Source organism: Panthera leo, chromosome A1 (genome assembly GCF_018350215.1).
Source record: "Panthera leo isolate Ple1 chromosome A1, P.leo_Ple1_pat1.1, whole genome shotgun sequence".
Classification (NCBI taxonomy): domain Eukaryota; kingdom Metazoa; phylum Chordata; class Mammalia; order Carnivora; family Felidae; genus Panthera; species Panthera leo.
In genome coordinates this window covers 21,462,396-21,483,461 of record NC_056679.1, presented here as the reverse complement: position 1 = coordinate 21,483,461, position 21,066 = coordinate 21,462,396, and the positions used below count along the sequence as shown (strand labels likewise).

At 41.1% G+C, this 21,066-nt stretch overlaps 1 protein-coding gene across 1 annotated transcript in view; it reads right to left on the bottom strand.

Annotated features, from left to right (window-relative positions):
• KPNA3 (karyopherin subunit alpha 3) overlaps positions 1-19,492 on the bottom strand; it is a 105,779-nt gene extending 86,287 nt beyond the window's left edge. The window contains exon 1 of the mRNA XM_042911394.1: positions 19,369-19,492. Coding sequence (XP_042767328.1) covers positions 19,369-19,437 — 69 coding nt within the window. The 5' untranslated portion in view covers positions 19,438-19,492. The remainder of the gene's footprint in view (positions 1-19,368) is intronic.
• Between the last annotated feature and the right edge of the window lie 1,574 nt (positions 19,493-21,066).

The window sequence follows — 21,066 nt, the reverse complement described above, 5'->3', positions numbered from 1 at the left end:
AAAAGGTTTTTTTAAACCAAGATACATTTGTATGACAGTGATGGGACTAAATTCAAGTTAGCAAAATTAGGTTCAAATTTACAAAAAAGGTACTAACTGTGTAGTCTGTGGCTCTCTGCTGAGATTAACACTGTATAACACTTAGTTTGTAGGTTGTTTCTCTATCACGTGTTTGCATCTCTACCGTCTATAACCCAATACCTAGCTAACGTGATCATCCTTCTCAGGCTACCTAACTCCTTTTCACTTGCACATTTGAATTCTGAGAGGAAGATGCAGATACTATCCAACCTCTAATTATTTAAATGCCTGTCCAGCTACCTTCCTCCATACTCTGTTCAGCTTTCTACTGGTCTCTCTACTGTTACCTTAAATACAGAAAAATGACAACAGTGTCTACCTTAACACCTTCTGTATACATTATAAAGACATTCAGATCAGCTGGATCTTTACCGGCTTTGCTATTCTGAGATAGGGAATGCAAAGAAAGAATATAGTGTTTCAACATAGGAAGGTCCATCGCACAAATTCATTGCTGTCCCATTTGATCCCTCTATAATTCTAATGCTTCTACATTTGATAATAAAATTTTCTGTTGTGTAAGTTTTCTTAACAGTCAAGGTATAAAAAACTGGAATACATAAAACTGTTTCAAAGACACATACAGTGTTTTAATACCTTTCTAATAATGTATAGCATTCATTAGTGATTTTCATTTTAAAAAGCAAAAGAGGGGCGCCTGGGTGGCTCAGTAGGTTGGGATCTGACTTTGGCTCTGGTCATGATCTCACGGCTCATGAGCAGGAGCCCCACATTGGGCTCTGTGCTGACAGCTAGGAGCCTGGAGCCTGCTTCAGATTCTGTGTCGCCCTTTCTCTCTGCCCCACACCAGCTCATGCTCTGTCTCTCTCTCTCTCTCTCTTTCAAAAATAAACATTAGAAATAATAATAATAATAAAATAAAAAGTGAAAAGAAAAATTACTATCAAAATATTGCAAATATGGAGTCACCTTTATTTCCATAAAGTGTAACAATTTCTACACTATTTTTATAAAACTTAACTACACATTATCACCAACCTATTCTGAGTAAGGTAAGATTATTCTCTTATTTCTTTTTAGCTGGAGAGTAGAGAAGGCAAAATTATTTAAAATATTATTTATTAATTTACTATGTCATACCCAACTCCAAACAACTGCTCAAGAAGGTTCTTTTGGGTCTGTAAATGTGTGGAATAGCAGGTATTTTTACTTTGAAATTTCATATCAAAAGTACATTTTTATCCTCAGCAATCAGACAACACAAAGGAATAAAAGGCATCCAAATCGGCAAGGAAGAAGTCAAATTTTCACTCTTCACAGATGACATGATACTCTTTACGGAAAACCCAAAAGATGCGACCAAAAAACCTCTAGAGCTGATCCATGAATTCAGCAAAGTCGCAGGATATAAAATCAATGCACAGAATCGGTTGCATTTCAATACACCAACAATGAGGCAACAGAAAGAGAAATCAAGGAATTGATCCCATTTATAATTGCACCAAAAACCATAAAATACCTAGGAATAAACCTAACTAAAGAGGTGAAAAATCTATACACTGAAAACTATAGAAAGCTTGTAGAAGAAATTGAAGACACACAAAAAATGGAAAAATATTCCATGCTCATGGACTGGAAGAACAAATATTGTTAAAATTTCAATACTACCCAAAGCAATCTACATATTCAATGCAATCTCTATCAAAATAACACCAGCATCCTTCACAGAGCTAGAACAAACAGTCTTAAAATTTGTATGGAACCAGAAAAGACCCTGAATAGCCAAAGTAATCCTGAAAAAGAAAACCAAAGCTGGAGCCATCACAATGCCTGATTTCAAGATATATTACAAAGCTATAATCATCAAGACAATATGGTACTGGCACAAAAACAGACATTTAGATCAATGGAATGGAATAGAGAACCCAGAAATGGACCCACAAAACATATGGCCAACTAATCTTTGACAAAGCAGGAAAGAATATCCAATGGAATAAAGCCAGTCTCTTCAGTAAGTGGTGCTGGGAAAACTGGACAGCAACATGCAGAGAAATGAACCTGGACCACTTTCTTACACCATACCCCAAAATAAACTCAAAATGGATGAAAGACCTAAATGTAAGACAGGAAGCCATCAAAATCCTCGAGGAGAAAGCAGGCAAAACCAACTTTGACCTCAGCCACAGCAACTTCTTACTCAACACATCTCCAGAGGCAAGAAAAACAAAAGCAAAAGTGAACTACTGGGACCACATCAAGATAAAAAGATTCTGCACAGTGAAGGAAACAATTAGCAAAACTAAAAGGCAACCAATGGAATGGGAGAAGATATATGCAAATGACATACCAGATAAAGGGTTAGTATTCAAAATCTATAAAGAACTTAACAAACTCAACACCCAAAAAACAAATTATCCAGTGATGAAATAGGCAAAAGACATGAATAGGCACTTTTCCAAAGAAGACATCCAGATGGCTAACAGACACATGAAAAAATGTTGAACATCACTCATCATCACGGAAATGCAAATCAAAACCACAATGAGATATCACCTCACACCTGTCAGAATGGCTAAAATTAACAACTCAGGCAACAAAAGATGTTGGCGAGAATGCCGAGAAAGGGTATCTCTTTTGCACTTCTGATGGGAATGCAAACTGGTGCAGCTACTCTGGAAAACAGTAATGAGGTTCCTCAAGAAATTAAAAATAGAGCTACCCTATAACACAGCAATTGCACTACTAGGTATTTATCCAAGGGATCAGGTGTGCTGCTTCGAAAGGGCACATGCACCCCAATATTTACAGCAGCACTATCGACAATAGCCAAAATATGTAAAGAGTCCAAATGTCCAATGACAGACGAATGAAGAAAGAAGATATGGTATATATATGTGTGTGTGTGTGTGTATACACATACATACAATGGAGTATATTACTCCGCAATCAAAAAGAATGAAATGTTGCCATTCGCAACTACATGGATGGAACTAGAGGGTATTATGCTAAGCAAAATTTGTCAGAGAAAGACAAATATCACATGCCTTCACTCATGTAGAATTTAAAAGACAAACGATGAATATAAGGGAAGGGAAACAAAAATTATATAAAAACAGGGAGGAGGACAAAACATAAGAGACTCAAATACAGAGAAGAAACTAAGGGTTGCTGGAAGGGTTATGGATGGGGGGATGGGCTAAATGAGTAAGGGACATTAAGGAAGGCACCTGCTGGGATGAGCACTGGGTGTTATACATAGGGGATGAATCATTGGAATCTACTCCTGAAATCATTATTGCACTATATATGCTAACTTAGACGTAAATTAAAAACAAAAACAAAAACAAAAACAAAAACAAATTGAGATGTGTGATAAGTATAATCATGGATTTAGAAGACTTAGTATAAAAAAGAGAATGTGGGGGCGCCTGGGTGGCTCAGTCGGTTGAGCATCCGACTTCGGCTCAGGTCACGATCTCACGGTCCGTGAGTTCGAGCCCCGCGTCGGGCTCTGGGCTGATGGCTCAGAGCCTGGAGCCCGCTTCCGATTCTGTGTGTCTCTCTCTCTCTGATCCTCCCCCGTTCATGCTCTGTCTCTGTCTCAAAAATAAATAAACGTTAAAAAAATTAAAAAAAAAAAAAAAAAAGAATGTGAAATATTTCATTAATAATCATTTTAGGGGCGCCTGGGTGGCGCAGTCGGTTAAGCGTCCGACTTCAGCCAGGTCACGATCTCGCGGTCTGTGAGTTCGAGCCCCGCGTCAGGCTCTGGGCTGATGGCTCGGAGCCTGGAGCCTGTTTCCGATTCTGTGTCTCCCTCTCTCTCTGCCCCTCCCCTGTTCATGCTCTGTCTCTCTCTGTCCCAAAAATAAAAAAAATAAAAAATGTTGAAAAAAAAAAAATAATCATTTTATATGTATTAGATGTTGAATTGATAAAAGTCTGGATACACTGAATTAAATTAAAACAGGCTAATAAAGATTTTAAAAAGTATATTTTTAATGGGTAATGATGCAAGTATCATTTGGGGGGTTTTAAGTAGTATAATACTACATGTTTTACTATGATATTGTGACTTATAATAAATATATAATTACTCTTCATCTAGGTGTTCCTGGCACACAGCTCCAAAAACCCTTAGACTTTACTAAGGGTTGACAAATATAAAGGTGTCTTTTATTATATTACTGAAGTGACTTTTGTAAAGCCCCCCTAGGTCACCTAAGGACGGGAATTGGTTGCCAGGTGAAACAACTATGTGATTAAAGGGCTAAAACTTTTGGTACCATCCCCACCCCAACCTTCAGAGAGGGGAGAAGGGCTGGAGATTGACATCAGTAACCAATGACCAATGCTTTAATCAAGCATGCCTCATAAAAACCCAAAAAGACCAGTGCAGAGAACGTCCTGGCTGGTGAAAACATGGAGGTAACAGGTAGAGTGGTACTCTCCAAGAGAGAGCATCTCTTCCATCTGGCTGATCCTGAAATATCCTTTTATAATAAACTGGTAATCTAGTAAGTAAAACATTTCTCTGGGTCTTGTGAGTCACTCCAGCAAATTAAACAGGAGGAAGAGGTTGTAGGAACCACCAATCTATAGCTGGGAGATCAGAAGCAGGGTGGGAGGCAAGAGGTCTTGTAGAAGTAAGCCCTTAACCTATGGAATCTGATGCTACCTCCAGGTATATGACATCAGAATTGAACTGAAATGTAGGACACCCAGCTCGTGTGGGAGAACTGCTTGGTGTGGGGGAAACAAACACTCACAAGTTAGAATAGGTATCAGAATCGACTTAACTTTTAGCACATATGTTAAAACACTCACATATAAAAGATGATGTCTGGAATTTGCTTCAAAAAAATCCAGGGAAAGATGGGAATGGGTAGAGATATAAATGAACAAGACTAGCCATAAATTATAACTGGTTTTTTTTTTAATTTTTTTAACGTTTATTTATTTTTGAGACAGAGAGAGACAGAGCATGAACGGGGGAGGGTCAGAGAGAGAGGGAGACACAGAATCTGAAACAGGCTCCAGGCTCTGAGCTGTCAGCACAGAGCCCGACACGGGGCTCGACCGCGAGATCATGACCTGAGCCGAAGTCGGACGCTTAACCGACTGAGCCACCCAGGCACCCCTATAACTGGTTTTAAATGGTACATGGTAGTTCAATATATCATTCTCTGTGCTTTTGTGTATGTTTGTAAGTTTTCTAAAATATAGGGTTTGGCATCTTAAATGTGCTGTGTTAAATAACACAAGTACTGGAATAAAAAAAAAAAAACAAAAACAACTGGTTACCAACTGGTAAGTGGTGAGTGGCCAACATTCATTATTTTTCTATGTCCTCAGTTTCCACATCTGTGGAAAAAAGAGTCTGAACTCATTAAATCCTGACATTTCTGCTAGTTCAATTTTTTTTATGATTCAATTGAGTATGACCTCTACACTCTAAATTTTGTTTACCAATTCTAACTATAATCTAAAATGCATTTACAGCTAAATTTGATATATATAATCAACTGAAAATTGTCTACAACTGTGACCAAAATAACATTATAGTCTTACCTCAGCTGGGCCAGTGTTCCTAGGCATTATGTTCCCCAAATATTCTGCATTTCCAGAAACACCTTTTCTTCATGTACTCTCTTAGACCCCTTTATTCTCTACAACTAATGACGCCAAATAAAATAGGGCCCATTAACCATAATGTGTTCCAGTTTCCCTACACTACTTCAGCCCATCCTCACTCCCGTCGCTTCTCCAAAGTCCTTTCCACCCGATGCCCTTCAAAATCTAACCACAACTTCTATCTCTTACTTCACCTCCCTAACAGCTCTCCACTTAGTCTTGGCACAATCATTTATTCCTTTTCTAGCCAGCTCCTTAACTCTTTTGCTCTGGCTCCTTCCATTTAGCCTACAAACAACAGCCAATTCCATTCTTCTAAACAAATAAAAAACAACAAAATGCCTTCTTTTAACCCTACTTCCTCCTCCTGCTAACCTGTGGCCCCTCCTTCCCATGGGTGTCAAATTTTTAAATTGAGTTTCTACTGACCAGTTCTACTACCTGAACTGCAATTCACTTCTCACTCCATCATAATCTAGCTGCCAGCCTCCTCCACTCTGGGTTTTCCACTTCTGCCTGGCCCCCAATTGCCAAATATAATGAAAGGCTTACTTCAGGTCTTTATACATCTCTTCTCTGCAGCACTGATATTGCAACTACTGCTTCTCCTTCAGGAAACTTTCCCCCCTCCCCTAAGTTTTAATACGCTACTTTGTTGTAAGCTTCTTACAGACTCATTCTTCAGTGGCATTTTTACTAGTGCCCTAAAATGATGTACTTCCTTGGGTTCTTCCTTCCCCTAGTCCTTTTTTCTTCTTTTTTAATTTTAGAAAGAGAGAGAGAGAGAAAGATACAGCAAGGGAGATGGGGGGAGGGAGGCAGGGAGAGAGAGAAATCCAAGCAGGCACCACCCCTGAGCATGGAGGGGCTTCATCCTATGACTCTGAGCCAAAATCAAGAATCAGAAGCTCCACCGACTGAGTCACCTAGGTGACCCCCTTTTTTGTTCTTATACCTAGGAACTCTCATCTATATTATCATCTTAATCACTCTAATCATTGCTTGAACTATTTTCCAAATCTTCACTACTGGCCATATCATCCTAGGATAAGGTTAGGCAAACTACACCCTGTGAGCCAAATCCAGCCTGCCACCTGATTTTATAAATAAAGCTTCATTGGAACAGTGGCATCCATCTGTTTGCCTAGTGTCTATGGCTGCTTTCATGCTCACAGCAGAGATGAACAGTTGTGACATAAATAGTATGGGCCTCAAAGCGTGAAATATTTAACCTTTTGAGAATATTATGACCCTTTACAAAAAAGAAAAAAGTTTGCTAACCTCTGTTCTAGAAGGTAACATATGCCAAATAAGCAGTCCTGGTAACTTTTCCTGCCGTTGGACCCCAATGCTGTTAGACCATCCATCTCTGAGTCGCCTGAGTTTTCTAACTGTTCCTTTGAAGCTCCCTTCTCACCTTCATCAATCTCCTATGGTGCAACCAAAGCAACAGTTTTAAATGCACAAAACCCACCTTCCTACTTAAAACTTTCCCCATAGGAGAGGTCTTTCACAATCTGGCCCCTGCCTATCCTATCCAACTTTCCAATCACTCCGCCTATAAGAAATACTGATTTACATTATTTCCCAGAACAAGTCATGCTGTCTCTTACCCCTAAGTCCACCTAAGATATACTACCAAAGAAATATCTATACATTTTTCTAGTTTCAGCCTAAGCACAATCTCCATGAAGCCTTCTGATGCTCACCCATGCGGATTCTTTCCCTATGTGTCCACTGTTCTCTCAACGTATTTCCACTGTAGTATTTATTTGCTTTAAATCACATCCCTAGTAATCTACACACTCCCTGAGCAGGGACCCTGAGGCAGAGTAGAAAATGGTTATTAAGGGAAGAGAGTTTTAAAGTAGGAAATCTAGGACTGAATTCCAGTTCTGCCTCCTCCTCGTTGCATGTTCTTAAGCAAATTACTTAACTCATTTTCTTCACCTGAATAACAGCAATTGTGAGAATTACTTAATATTATTCTTAGCAGCACAGTGCCTTGCTCATAGTAAGTGCTCAACAATTATTGGTTATTATTACTTTCATTGTCTTATCTCTCATACTTAGTTCAGAATTCAGATAACTGTTGAGAGAAATAACTGAAGCAAGCTAGTTCTGCACACATTATTTTCAGCTGCATACTGGATATTTCCATCTGAACAACATTTGGTTCCCCAAACTCATTATCTTTAGTCCCAACTGTTTCAATTAGAGTAAAGCGGCCAACTTATGAAGGTCTGCCTAGGATTTTACTGGTTGGAATACTCAAAGTCCTGTGTCCTGAGAACTCCCTCAGTTCTGGGCAAACCAGGATAGTTGATCATCTTAAATTAGTTATGTTGCAAACCATAAAAACAGACTTGAGTTTAGTCTGAGAAACAAAGGGAGGGGAGGGGTGCAGGTGAATTTACTGGAAGAATAAAGAACAATTCACAGAACCAAAGGAAAAGCTGTGGAATCTGATGAAAAACTCAGGATGAAAGCAACGCCACAGATCTAGGTGGCAGGAATTAAAGAAAGATTTCTTTACAGTACTTCTGCCAAAATGAATCACTTAGGTCCCAGTGTCAGCTCATTTAAGATTTAAATGCCAGGGACAGCATTTGAATGGCCTTCTTTTTATTAACCAGAAAGATTAAGGCACTTTAATTAACCAAACGAGGCAGAAGCACTTAGATCAAAAATCTCACCAAAAGATATCCAATGGCAGAAGAGTAGCTTCCAAAGAAAGGTCAATCAGAATGAGGTTTCCAAAAGAAGGGAATGTATGTAAGGTCACCACATCAACTGCTGCTTGAACACACCACACCTTTAATACTCTATGACACAGTCACTGTTATTCATGTTATTTTTCTTTTTGTCTTGGCAAACTCCTATTCATTCTTCAAGACCCAGCTCAAGTATGATCTTCCGTGTAACTTAATTCAATTTTCCCAGGTATAGTCACTCGCTTTCTTCGTGCTTTCATAGTACTTTGCAAATTATGTACCTATTTCATAGAATGAGCTCTGTACTAAGTACAGCTGACCCTTGAATAACATGGGTTTGAACTATGCAGATCTACTTATACACAAATTTTTTACAGTACAGTACTGTAAATGTATTTTCTATTTTTTGTGATTTTATCAATAACATTATCTTTTCTGTAGCTTACTTTATCGTAAGAATACACTATATAATACATATACAAAATGCATGTTAGTTGACTGTTTATGTTATTGGTCAGGCTTCCAGTTAACAGTACAGTATCTGTAGTTAAGTGTTTGGGGAATCAAAAGTTATATGTGGGCACCCCCTAACCCCCATGTTGCTTAAGAGTCCACTGTATATACTTAGGTATCAGTCTCTCACACTAAACTAGCAAGGACAAAGTTATTTATATTTACTATTTGGGGTATTAACACTGCCTGTCTGGCCCATGGCAAATGCTTCATAAGTGTTTAATACATCTATTATCCAAGTCACTGGGATATATGAAACATTAAATTAAAAAGGAAGAGTGGAGCTACTACAGGTAAACAAGCTGACAATATCAAAGAGAAAGCCGACAAATTCTGCAAGGGTAGGACAGGCAAAAGAATTATGAAGAGCAAAAATCCCATAAGCACAAAAATTAAGGATAAAATTCTGACAAATCTAAGAACCTGAAGGCATTACTTATGTAACAGCAAAAACGGATACCCATATGCATAAATGTGATTCTCAAGAAACAAGAAAATAACTAAATTATATTCTATTTAAGAAGGCAGAAAAATGTATAGGCATTTTCAGAAACAGTGACTTTTTTGGGGGCTCCATGCCCAAAGTGGCACTCGAACTCACAACCCTGAGATCAAGAGTCACGTGCTCCACCCACTGAGTCAGACAAGCACCCCAAACACTGACATTTCAAATAAAAGAAAATTTGGTATGTAAACAAATAAACTTAAAGCCCAGAAAACCCAACCATTTAGAAAGATTAATTCCAAGTAAATATAGTCATGATTTATTTTACCATACTTTAACTTTTTTTTTTTTTTTAAGGTTTATTCATTTTTCAGAGACAGAGCATAAGGTGGGGGAGAGGGGCAGAGAGACAGAGGGAGGCACAGAATCTGAAGCAGGCTCCAGGATCCCAGCTGTCAGCACAGAGTCCGACGCGGGGCTCGAACTCACAGACCATGAGATCATAACCTGAGCTGAAGTCGGACGCTCAAACGACTGAGCCACCCAGGTGCCCCAACCATACTTTAACTCTTAGTGGTGATATCCCAGGCTGTGACAAATTTTTCTTAATAGCAAAACTGCCACAAAGTACAGCTATATCTTCCCTACATTTTTACTATTGCTTTATCTTCAAAGTAAAGGAACAGAGGCTTGGAAATGAGAACACAGCAAAACCTTACGCTGAGATATCAAAGTCAAGTTAGGAACAGTGTCAGTCATGGAAAGAGAAAATGCCACTGACTTTGAAGTTAGATTTTCCAAATACATCTTCTAACTCCTTGCTGGATACCAAGAAGTCAGTTTATTCTTTTTCACTTCAAATATTACCCAGTCTATACCACACTTCACCCAAATAACTAAAATTCATTTCACCAAATGCAGTGACTTTGACATTGTAACATTAAACTATTTTTTATCTGAACTATCTTTATCTATTCTTTATCATCTGAACCTTCTGATCAATCTTACCATCACTACTGGGATATATTCTGAAGTACACAGCATCACCAATGGAAGTATTTTTTTTTTTTAATCAAAAATGCTTAAACTGAAGATAATCATGCTTCTAAAACTAACCTCCAGTTTACAGAAAATCCAGACGGTGGCAAGAAATAGGAGGAACAAGTTAAGCAACACCACAAAGAAACAGACAAATCCAGTAATTAGGACATTTTATTAGGCTGAACCATATGTAATTGCTGATACTTGGCTCATACTTTGAACCTCCCAAATGAAAATTTCATGTGGTTCAACTTAATACAAGAAAACTGACCTGATTTCTTCAACAAATTAACAGCATTTATAAAATGGTGGGGGACAACAGCCTAAAGGTAGAAGCTACCATTCATCAATGGGTGAATGGACAAAATATGGTACCTGCATACAACGGAATATTATTCAGCCATAAAAAGAAACAAAATTCTGACACATGCTACAACACAGATGCGCTTCGAAGACATTATGCTGAGAGAAATAAGCCAGTCAAATAAGCCAGACAAATATTGTATGATTCTACTTATAAGAGCTTCCTAGAGTAGTCAAATTCATAAAGAAAGACAATAGAAGGAAGGTTGCCAAGGGCTGGAGAAAGAGGGAATGCAAAATTATTATTTAATAAGTACAGAGTTTCAGTTACAAAAGATGAAAAGTTCTGGATATAGGACAGTGATGATTATTACACAACAATGTGAATGTACTTAATGTCACAGAACTATACACTTAAAGTAGTTAAAATAATAAATTTTATGTTATGTTTATTTACTATAAAAAAATGGTGGGAGAAGCCTATTGTGTAGATTGAAGGAGATTTAAGAAACATAACCAAGTATGATCTGATCTTGTTTAATCCTGACCAAATGACCAAATGTTTAAAAAAAAAAAAAAAAAAAAAAAAATCAGGGACAACTAGGGAAATTTAAATGTGGACTAGATTAGATGTTATTACGTCAGGGTGATACAGTGTTTATGTAAGAATATATTATTTTTAGAGAAGTAGCCTTAAGTCTTTAGGAGTAAAATGTCATGGTGTCTATTATACATATAGAGGAAAAAGATGAAACAAAGACAGCAAACTGTGACTTATTAAATCTAACTAATGTGCATATGGGATTAATTATACTATTCTCTCCACTTTCCTAATTATTAGAACATTTCTGGGGCACCTGGGTGGCTCAGTTGGTTAAGCGTCCAACTTTGGCTCAGGTCATGATCTCAAGGTTTGTGGGTTCAAGCCCCGCATCAGGCTCTGTGCTGACAGCTCAGAGCCTGGAGCGAGCTTCGGATTGTGTCTCCCTCTCTCTCTTCCCCTCCCCCACTCGCGCTCTGTCTCTCAAAAATGAACAAACGTTAAAAAAAAAATTTTTTTTTAATTATTAAAAAAAGAACATTTCTATAATTAAAGTAAGAAAAATTTAAAAATTATTTAACTATGCAGGTCTCTCAATCTCCCAACACTTTACCTATCATAATAAAAAGTTTGAACTTGATTTAGAAAGCAACAGGAAAAGGCACAAAAGATTAAAAGTTTCAGTTCAGGGGCGCCTGGGTGGCTCAGTCGGTTGAGCATCTGACTTCGACTCAGGTCATGATCCCGTGGTTCATGAGTTCAAGCCTCACGTAGGGCTCTGTGCCGACAGCTCAGAGCCTGGAGCCTGTTTCGGATTCTGTGTCTCTCTCTCTCTCTGCCCCTTGCCTGCTCACGCTTTGTCTCTCTCAAAAATAAACATTAAAAAAATAAAAAATAAATAAAAAATAAAAGTTTCAGTTCAAAAATGTATTTTAAGAAAATTATTGTGTTCGTAGTACCTAGTATGGATACATTCATTCAAGAAGTGTTTTAGTGCTTACTTTGTTCCAGCCACTGCACTAAGATGTAGGCAAAGGAGATACACAGTCTATGTGCTCAGAAAGCTCACGATCTAGTTGGAGAAAGAGATAAAACATAATTGAAATATATTAACCATAACTGCATATGAGAAAGATTTATTCAGGAGTGAAGAATGGTACCTAACTCAACCTGGGAAGATGGGGGAGATTCAGAAGATTTCTGATAAGAGCTAAACCCAGAGTTGAGCATTTAAAGAGGGGTAGGAATTAGTCAGGCAACAGGAGGCAGGGAAGGATATTCCAGTCAGCAGGATAGCCCTGAGAATAGAAATAGCATTGGCAAGAAGGGGAGGGCGGGATTCCAGATTATGTATAAGCATATAAGACGCTCAGTGTTGCTAGAGCTTGAAGGGGCAGGGAAGGAGAGAGGAAGGAAAAGCTGAACCTGGAAAAAATAATCAGGTATGAGACTCACTGAAAGATCTCATGAACTGGAAAAAGAACATCAATCACTTTGGGGGCAATTCTTAAATTGCCAGATGATAAGTATTAAGGCTTAAAGTCGGCTGGAGGCAGTGAATACAGAGGCAGGGCCAAAATCCAGAAACAGCACAGAGATTCAAGCTACATGACTGGCATCTGACTGAATGTGGAAGATGAGGAAGGAGTCCAAGAAGCCTCTCAAGTTTCAAGTTCAGGTCACAGTGAGGGTGATGATGCCATAAACAGAGAAAAAAAAAAAAAAGGCAGAACATAGCTTTAAACACTCTGAGCTTAAGAAGCTGATGTGATGCTCATGTGATTAATTTCCAGCAGATGCGTAAAACAGATTTAAGTCCCCCACACTGAAGTGATAGTTAAAACTAAGGGAGATGCTTGATGTGGGCAAGAAAAGCAGTCAATAGAGAAGAGAGTCACAGACAAAATCCCAAGACGTGCCTACAGTCAATAGGTAGGAAGAAGAGTTGGCAAAATCAACCAAAAAGGAGTAATCATTGAGGCAGAAGGACAAGGAGAGACTGTATACCCCGTTAGTGAATTCAAGAGAAGAGAAGTATAACCTATCTGCTCTATGATACGTAGATTCCTGAAAAACTTCATGTTCTGTAAAATTAAGAAAAAAGAGGGAACTACATCAAGAAGGGTAGGGCAATAAGCACCTTAAGACAGAACATAGTCAACCTATGGAGTCTAGAGGCAGAATATGGGGGAAGGGGCAATGTGCATACTCTCCGACTTGCTGTGTTCAACTGTGTCTGTACTTCATGTGTTTATGTTCGATTGCTGTTACTTGGGAGCGTGAAACAGTTAACATGCTGGTGAAAAATCAACTCCGAAATCAAATATGAACCAACATGAATTCTGCATTAACTAACATCATTCTTCTTTACAATTCAAGTATGAATTAGTTCATGTTGCAGAAATACATTATAACAGAAGAGGCTGGCAAAGGAGGGCTGGGCAACAGTATCAATGCCATGGTGTCAACACCAGAAGGAATATCGGCATCTTAGGATAATATTGTTAGTTTCACTCCCAAATATAGAGGTTTTTCAGATATGCTATCTAGTCTCTCTTCTCAGAATATTCCTTAAATTTTATATACTGGTCACTACGTGACAACTCACAGCCCAAGGTCTTTACCTTCAGTGGGCTTACAGAGCCCACATACAGAGAACTTGTTGTAGCCACAGCAATTTAACCCAAAGAGGTAAAGGAAAATTCACGTAGGAAAGCATTAGAGAGAAGAAAAACCCTAGGGACTGATAGTACTTACCATGTTATTGGTGAGTCAGGAAAGGCCCTATGGAGAACTTCTGAAAGGTTTTTTTTGAAGTAGGATGACATGTGCGGCAGAATTACAATCTTGGTGTTCCAGAGATATATAGAAAGGAGTCTGAGTGAGGAAAGAGTTTGCCAGAGTGAGCCCCAGTAAACAGCAAAAGAAGGTATGTTCAGAAGGCATGGAGGTATGTGCAAAGGCCTGGAGAAGAAATCACACTGGTCACTCCACCATCTCAAACGTGTGATCACAGCTGGCACAAAAGAGACCTAAGGAACTATGTGTGGCATCTTAAGGACTTTTAATTTTATCCTGAAGGCAATGGCAATGATCTTACCAAGAAAGTAACACAAAAGGATTTCAGAAAGACCAACTCACAAGATACAATGGGAAGGGAAGATACTGGTGACAGGGAAACCAGGTGCACGAGCATACTTACACAGGTGAGAATAACAGCGGCCCAAACTGGGGCAGCTGTAGAAAGGTCGGCATCAAAGGCAAAAGTAGGAGGGCTCTTCAGATAACTGACTAATAGGAAAAGGGAAGAGAAGGGAGTCCGGGAGATTTTAAGCTTGAGCAATTCGGCAGTAGCACTTACCAACAGAGGCTCCAGAGAGACAGAAGTGAGTTTGGTAATGCTGGTCAAATTTGCGGATGAGAAAATTTATATTATCCTCAGTATTAGAAACTTAAACATAAGTTTTAAGTGTTAAGTCCAAGGATATGGGTTATTTTTTGGTGAAACCGACTAACTCGTTCCTCACTAATAAGGAAACTTTGCAAGAGTACAAAGAAAAAAAAGCAAATAAATTAAATGATAGATAAGATATCAAAAATTTTTATTAGCAAGGTTTTAAAATACCAAATCAGGAATTTCTAGGATATAGCCAAGATTTCTTAAATACTTTCCTCATTAATTAACTTTCAGAGGTTTTTTCCTACAATTCAGGTCTGAGGCTCCTTGCAGTGGGAAGACAGTACAGTGAGCAAGAGTTCTGGCTTTCATGTCATCTGCTTCACTGTAAGTCCAGGTCCTGCCACCCCTGATGACTTAGGGCTAGTTACTTACGAATCGTACGTCTCAAGTTTCCTCAGCGGTAAATATGGATAATAATAGTATATACTTCACTGGATCGTTGTGAAAACTAATCCATACAAAATACTTGGTACAGGTAAACTGCAAACAGTAAGTGTTAAGATTTTAAAAATAATTGTTATTAGTTATTGTTACTGATAAAAATATTACATTCTTGAGGTATACAGGAGCAAGAAAAAGCAAAGTTGACTTGAGTGGCATTTACCAGAGTGTTTGATTTATAAGTACTCATTAAATGGAACGTTTCCATTTCATGCACTTTTCTGTAAGTATATTTGAAAAGTTTTAAATACTTTTTTAAAAGGGAAAAAAAGCCTAAGAACAATGTCTTCTATAAAAAGGTCTGGTATTAAAATACCCATTCCAGGGGCGCCTGGATGGCTCAGTCGGTTGGGCATCTGATTTTGGCTCAGGTCATAATCTCACCGTTGGTGAGTCCCAGCCCCGCATCAGGCTCTGTGCTGACAGCTCAGAGCCTGGAGCCTGCTTCAGATTCTGTGTCTCCCTCACTCTCTGCCCCTTCCCTGCTCGTGCTCTGTCTCTCTCTCTCAAAAGTAAACATTAACAATTAAAAAACAACAACAACAACACCCATTCCAGACCAAATGAGGATAAATTAAGTTTCCTTTTCACAATGTACTCCCTAGTTTTAGCTACAAAATCCATTCCCCCCACCCAAGCTCCAAACTGCTATCTGGAATAATTACTCTTCCCCTATCTGTATCTGTAGACCTCAAGATAACTTTCATCCCCTTTCTCCACTATGAGCTTTCCACAGAAGAGGAAGAGAAAGGAACAGGAGGAGGAAGTTCAAATCCTCATTCCATCCCCAATCTTGATTTTTTTTTAATTTATTTTTTTTTAATTTTTTTAACCTTTATTTATTTTTGAGGCAGAGAGAGACAGAGCATGAACAGGGGAGGGTCAAACAGAGAGGGAGACACAGAATCTGAAACAGGCTCCAGACTCTGAGCTGTCAGCACAGAGCCGGATGAGGGGCTTGAACTCATGGACCGTGAGATCATAACCTGAGCCGAAGTCGGACGCTTAACCGACTGAGCCACCCAGGCACCCCTGCCAATCTTGATTTTTTTTTGAAAATTCCTCTTGACATACAGGATAAGAGCATTATTCCTCCAGAACTAATTCTAAATATTACTGCCAGTCATCTTATTCCACTGCTCTAATCATGTTGTACCTTCTCACTTTATTCTGGAATAAACTCCTTCAGATCTATCAGGAACTGTCCAAGTAACTCTTTGCCGCAAATACAGTCTCAGACCACCATGGGCCATCTGGAAGTCTCATCTCTTCACTCCCTAATCTAATTGCTCTTCTTTCTCACCTGGGTCTTTATTCACTAATTTCTTTCGCTCCCTGTTCAAGTTCAGCACATACTTCCTATAAAATCCACCAACCTCTTTTCTGTAAAGCCACTCCCGACTGAATGACTATGAAATTGCTCTCCTCCTCAGCCCTCTCCCCACTCACAACTTCCTGTTAGTGGAACAGGTATAACTTACTCCCTTAGAAAATGTGTATTTTATACTTGTACCTAGCATCTTATTTGTGTATCAGCTGGTTGTACACTTTACAAAGTTTTATCTTTCATCTATCCTATATGTGAAAAGGTAGGAGTATCACATCAGAGCGCATCTCACTGTTTTGAAACAGCCTGATAATCACAACTACTTAGTCACAAAGCTCAGTTGTAGTGTAAGTTTCTGATTTAACACAGTTTCTAATGGATAAAACTAAATTAGAACCAGCGTCTAGTCTTGGTTGTACCTAAGTCCACAACAAAGGCACTTACCAGGTTTGATCCCTGATCAGTTTACCCTTCAGTCACATCCCCAGCAATTCTACTGCACTCTGTCAGGACTGTTCAACTACTGTCCAACTATTCCTCCCACAGGCCTACAAAGCCCCTTCGTTTTGCCCTCCCTTTTCCTGCATTTTGCCAGGCCAACTTTCCTTCATCTTTCAGGATTAGTTTACTCCAATTCATCCACTATGAATCAACCATAACATCTCCCTTGACTGCTCAGCCTCAAGTTAGAATTTTCTCAAAATATACTTATTGATGTACTGCATTGTAATCATCAGTTTACTTTACCATTATTCCCACCGAACTGTAAACTCCTTGAGGTACAGACTGAATTTTACTCTCTTTTGTATACCCAAGACCTAACATTGTCAGACATCCAACAATTAGTGAAGGAATGCTCATACCCACTTTGTGACCTTGTACGCGCTACGTAAGCACTCTCACATTTCCTCATCTAAAGTACTTTCCTCCTGAAAGTGGGGATAATGCTATAACTAGTTCATATGTCGTTGTAAGGTATTAAGTGTCATGAAGCTCCCAGTATAGTGTCTGCCGCATAGACCTATCATTTGAATGTCTGCTATGTCATGCCTTAGTTACTCTAACGTATCCTGGGAAATGTAATATTGTGACCAATATTTTCAGGCTGAAGGCTGAGAAACCATGCCTCTTTTTCATGCATCTGGAAGTCATTAATCACATTCTGATGATCAGCAAATATTTACTGTGCACCTATTATGTGCAGGAGTCCTTACTAGGTAGCACTGAGTTCCCAGATAATAATATAGGCAAAAAAGAAAACAAAAACCTGCACCAATATCCAAGAAAGGAAACAATGTTGTTAGTTCTTCTGTACAAACAACATGGTCATTTTTAAAACTAGTAAGTTTTGCTTTATAATAGTGGTAAGCTTCAAGAAAGATGGGAAAAGTTCAAAATTAACTCCTATCATCAAGTGAACCAATTAAGGAGGCAGTTCCAAAATTTCTTGTTGCTATTCCTAAGTTTCACTTTTGCTTACAAGTATTTCCCACAGAAGAAATTTAACCATGACAAGGATAGAGATAGATGACCTTTATTTGTCTTATTCAAACGGGAACTCCACAGAATTTCCTTAGGTTTGCTCCAATTAGTTTTAATTTTGTAGCTCTGAAAAATGGCCTGAGTTTTGTGTTTCTCTACAAAACAGAACGCTGAATGTTTCCCCACCACGTTCTCTAAGACAGGATAAAATGCGCACATCTTCGTCACCTTGGCCCTTTATCAAGAATTACAAAACTGCGAATCATGTCACCTAGTATTAGAAAAGGAGGCTGTGGACTTAAAACCACGTTCTCCCTAACAAATCCAGAGGTCAGAGTTCCAGGGAAGTTTGTGCAGTATACTACAATGCTTTCAGTAGCTGCAGAGAGACCTCTAGCGCTGCCTCAGTAAGCCGAGTTTGCAAATAGTACCTGCTAATGTCACCTTAATGAGACAATGGCAACATGCTGTGTAGCAACGAACTAAGTGACCACGATGTTTACAGTTTTGCAACCACTTGGAAATTCTACCAGCTTGAAGCAAGAGAGATATACAAGGCCGTATGAACCTATGTATCCGATTTATTTCGGTAAAGCATGTCAAAGAAATGATTATCCTATGCACAATCCCACTACAAGAAAGGCTAAGAAAACAGGTCCTGTGAGCGGAGGTCGGAACAACGTCTCTTCCAAAGCCTCAACACAATAGATGGTAAACTATTGTCCACCTCCAGCTTGCTCCAAATGCCAGCAGTAAGAGGACTATGAGCTAGAACAGCTCAGCACGACCGGTCCAAAGGACAGCACTGGAATATGAGAAAATGGTCCTGGCGCATCCTACCCTCCCCCATCCACCACCCTCAAACAAGTCAGTTACCCGGCTGGTCCCCACCCCCCTCTGCGGGCCGCCACCGCCCGCCTGGGCCCCGCTCGCACAAGCTATGCGCGGGGACCGGCACGGCGCCGGCTCCATGTGCGGCAGCGCGGGAGGCACCGAGGGGGCCGTGCCGGGAGGGAGGCTGCACGGGCAGCCGGCGCGAGTCGCGGCCGCCCCCTCCGCGGTGCGGTCGACGGACCAGGGTGGCAGCATCCCCGGCCCGCGAGGCGCCGGCCCGCGGACCCCGCCTCAGCTCCACATCCCTTCCTCGCCGACAGCAGGCCGCGCCCGCGTGACGGGGCCGAAAACCCCGGCATTTCCCGGTCCCCGCGCCGGCAGCTCCAGAGGGCGGGTGCAGCCCGGCCCGCGGTCCCGTCGCCCGCTCCGCCCAGCCGGGGCCGCGGTGACTAGAGGCGGCGGCCAACTCCGACCCACCGCGAGCCGGCGAGAACCAGCCCGGCGCCGGCCCCCCGCCCCTCCCCGCCGCCGAGGGGCCGGCGCGGCCAGCCGGGTGAGCCGGGAGGGCCCAGACCGCGGAAGCACACTCACTTCCACATCGCGGCCCTTGTTCTTAAAGCTCTTGATGCGGTGGTTCTCCAAGCCCGGGTTCTCGGCCATGGCTGCGCGCGGCTCCGGCGGCGGCTACTCCTGCGGCTGCGGCGGCGGCGGCGAGTCTCGGCGCGGGAGGGGGAGGTGGGGGAGGGCGGGAGGGGATGGGAGGGGGAGGGGGAGAGGAGAGCACGTTCCGTGACGCCTCCGAGCGCGAGGTGGCAGCAGCGCCGGGGGAGGCGCAGGCCGACTGCCGGGCGGGGCGGGGAGGGAATGGCGCTGAGGAGTCGCGCGCGCCCGGCAAGCTGGGGTCACGTGACCGGGGCGGCCACCAGCCTGGACGCTTGCCGGACCGTTCTGGGGATGATCCCCGCCCCTACCCCCAGCAAGGCCTCCCCACAACCCCTCGAGGATGCAAGTCATGTGCCAGCAATGGAGCCGATTGAACGGCTTTTACTTCCTCCGACACGCCGGGCTGCGGGCGGAAACTACAGTTCCCAGCATGCCAGGTACAGCGGGGGTAATTCTTCTGGCCTTGACAGAACGGGAAGAATGCCGGGAACCCTATCCGCGCGGCTTTGGGTGCAGCGCGCTCCTTGCGCCTGGGCGTGATGCCCCGCCCCCAAGGCCGCCTCTGGGCGGGCAAGTGGGAGGAGCTCGCCAGGAGATGGCACCTTGCACCCTATGGGAGGGAGGGGGCGGGGTTTCCTGGGAGGTGCACCTCGCACTCAGCAGCCTAGGAAATTAGAAACCGATCGATGGTTTGTGCTTCGCTTCCTTGATTCTTCGGGGTCTCCTGGAATAGCAGCCACTCTCATTTGCTGCCCCTTTGCTCTGCTTTGGTTTTATAAATAGCAGTTATTTCCATCCGAAACATACATATGGGATGTATGTGTTTACGTGTGTGCTACCTGGCTTACCGCACTGGAATTAAGCTCAATGAGAGCAGGGACTTTTGTTGGTTTACTGCTGAATTCCTCGCTTCAAAACAGGGCTTGACACGTCGTGAATACTCAATAAATACTTGAACAAATTAGCACTTTAGCGTCGTCTTTCGGTTTCTTCATCATCCTCCTTCCCAAGCCCAGTTCTGCAACCTTCACTCTGGCACTTGTGCATTTCCGTGTCCCCAGCACCTCTTGTTCCACCGCCACACACAATCTTCTCAGCTCTCAGGGAGCCGTCAAATTCTGATCTGCAGACTCTCCTTCAAGCTAGCATCTCCCCTTAGCGTCATTGGAGGAATGATTAAAGGAAATTTGGACAATAACTCTAACAGAAAGTTGCTTTCTGGAGCAGTTGGGTTTCTCTGATTGTATGTGAATTAATCCGTTTCAGAATCAATGGCAGATATAAGCAGATATACGATATTATAGTACAAGTCAAATGACACTAAGGTCATTCAAAGGTTGGTAGATATATAACCCTAAAGAAATTAAAAGACTTTTTTGAAAGTATAAAGGCCTTAAAGATCCCATGGTCCAGAGGTCATGAATTCAGAAGCATTACAATGTCCGTGGCATCTGAGCTTTGAGTGGTGGGATGTGGCCTGTTGATAAGCACAGGCCTATTTAAAGGCTTCAGACCACTGTGGACCAATCTTGCCAAAGCTTCAGTTTTTCAAGGAAAACTAAAAGGCTGTGTTTTTTCCTTCGTTTTAAAATGTCAAATTGTATTTTTTTTTTTTATGTTTATTTT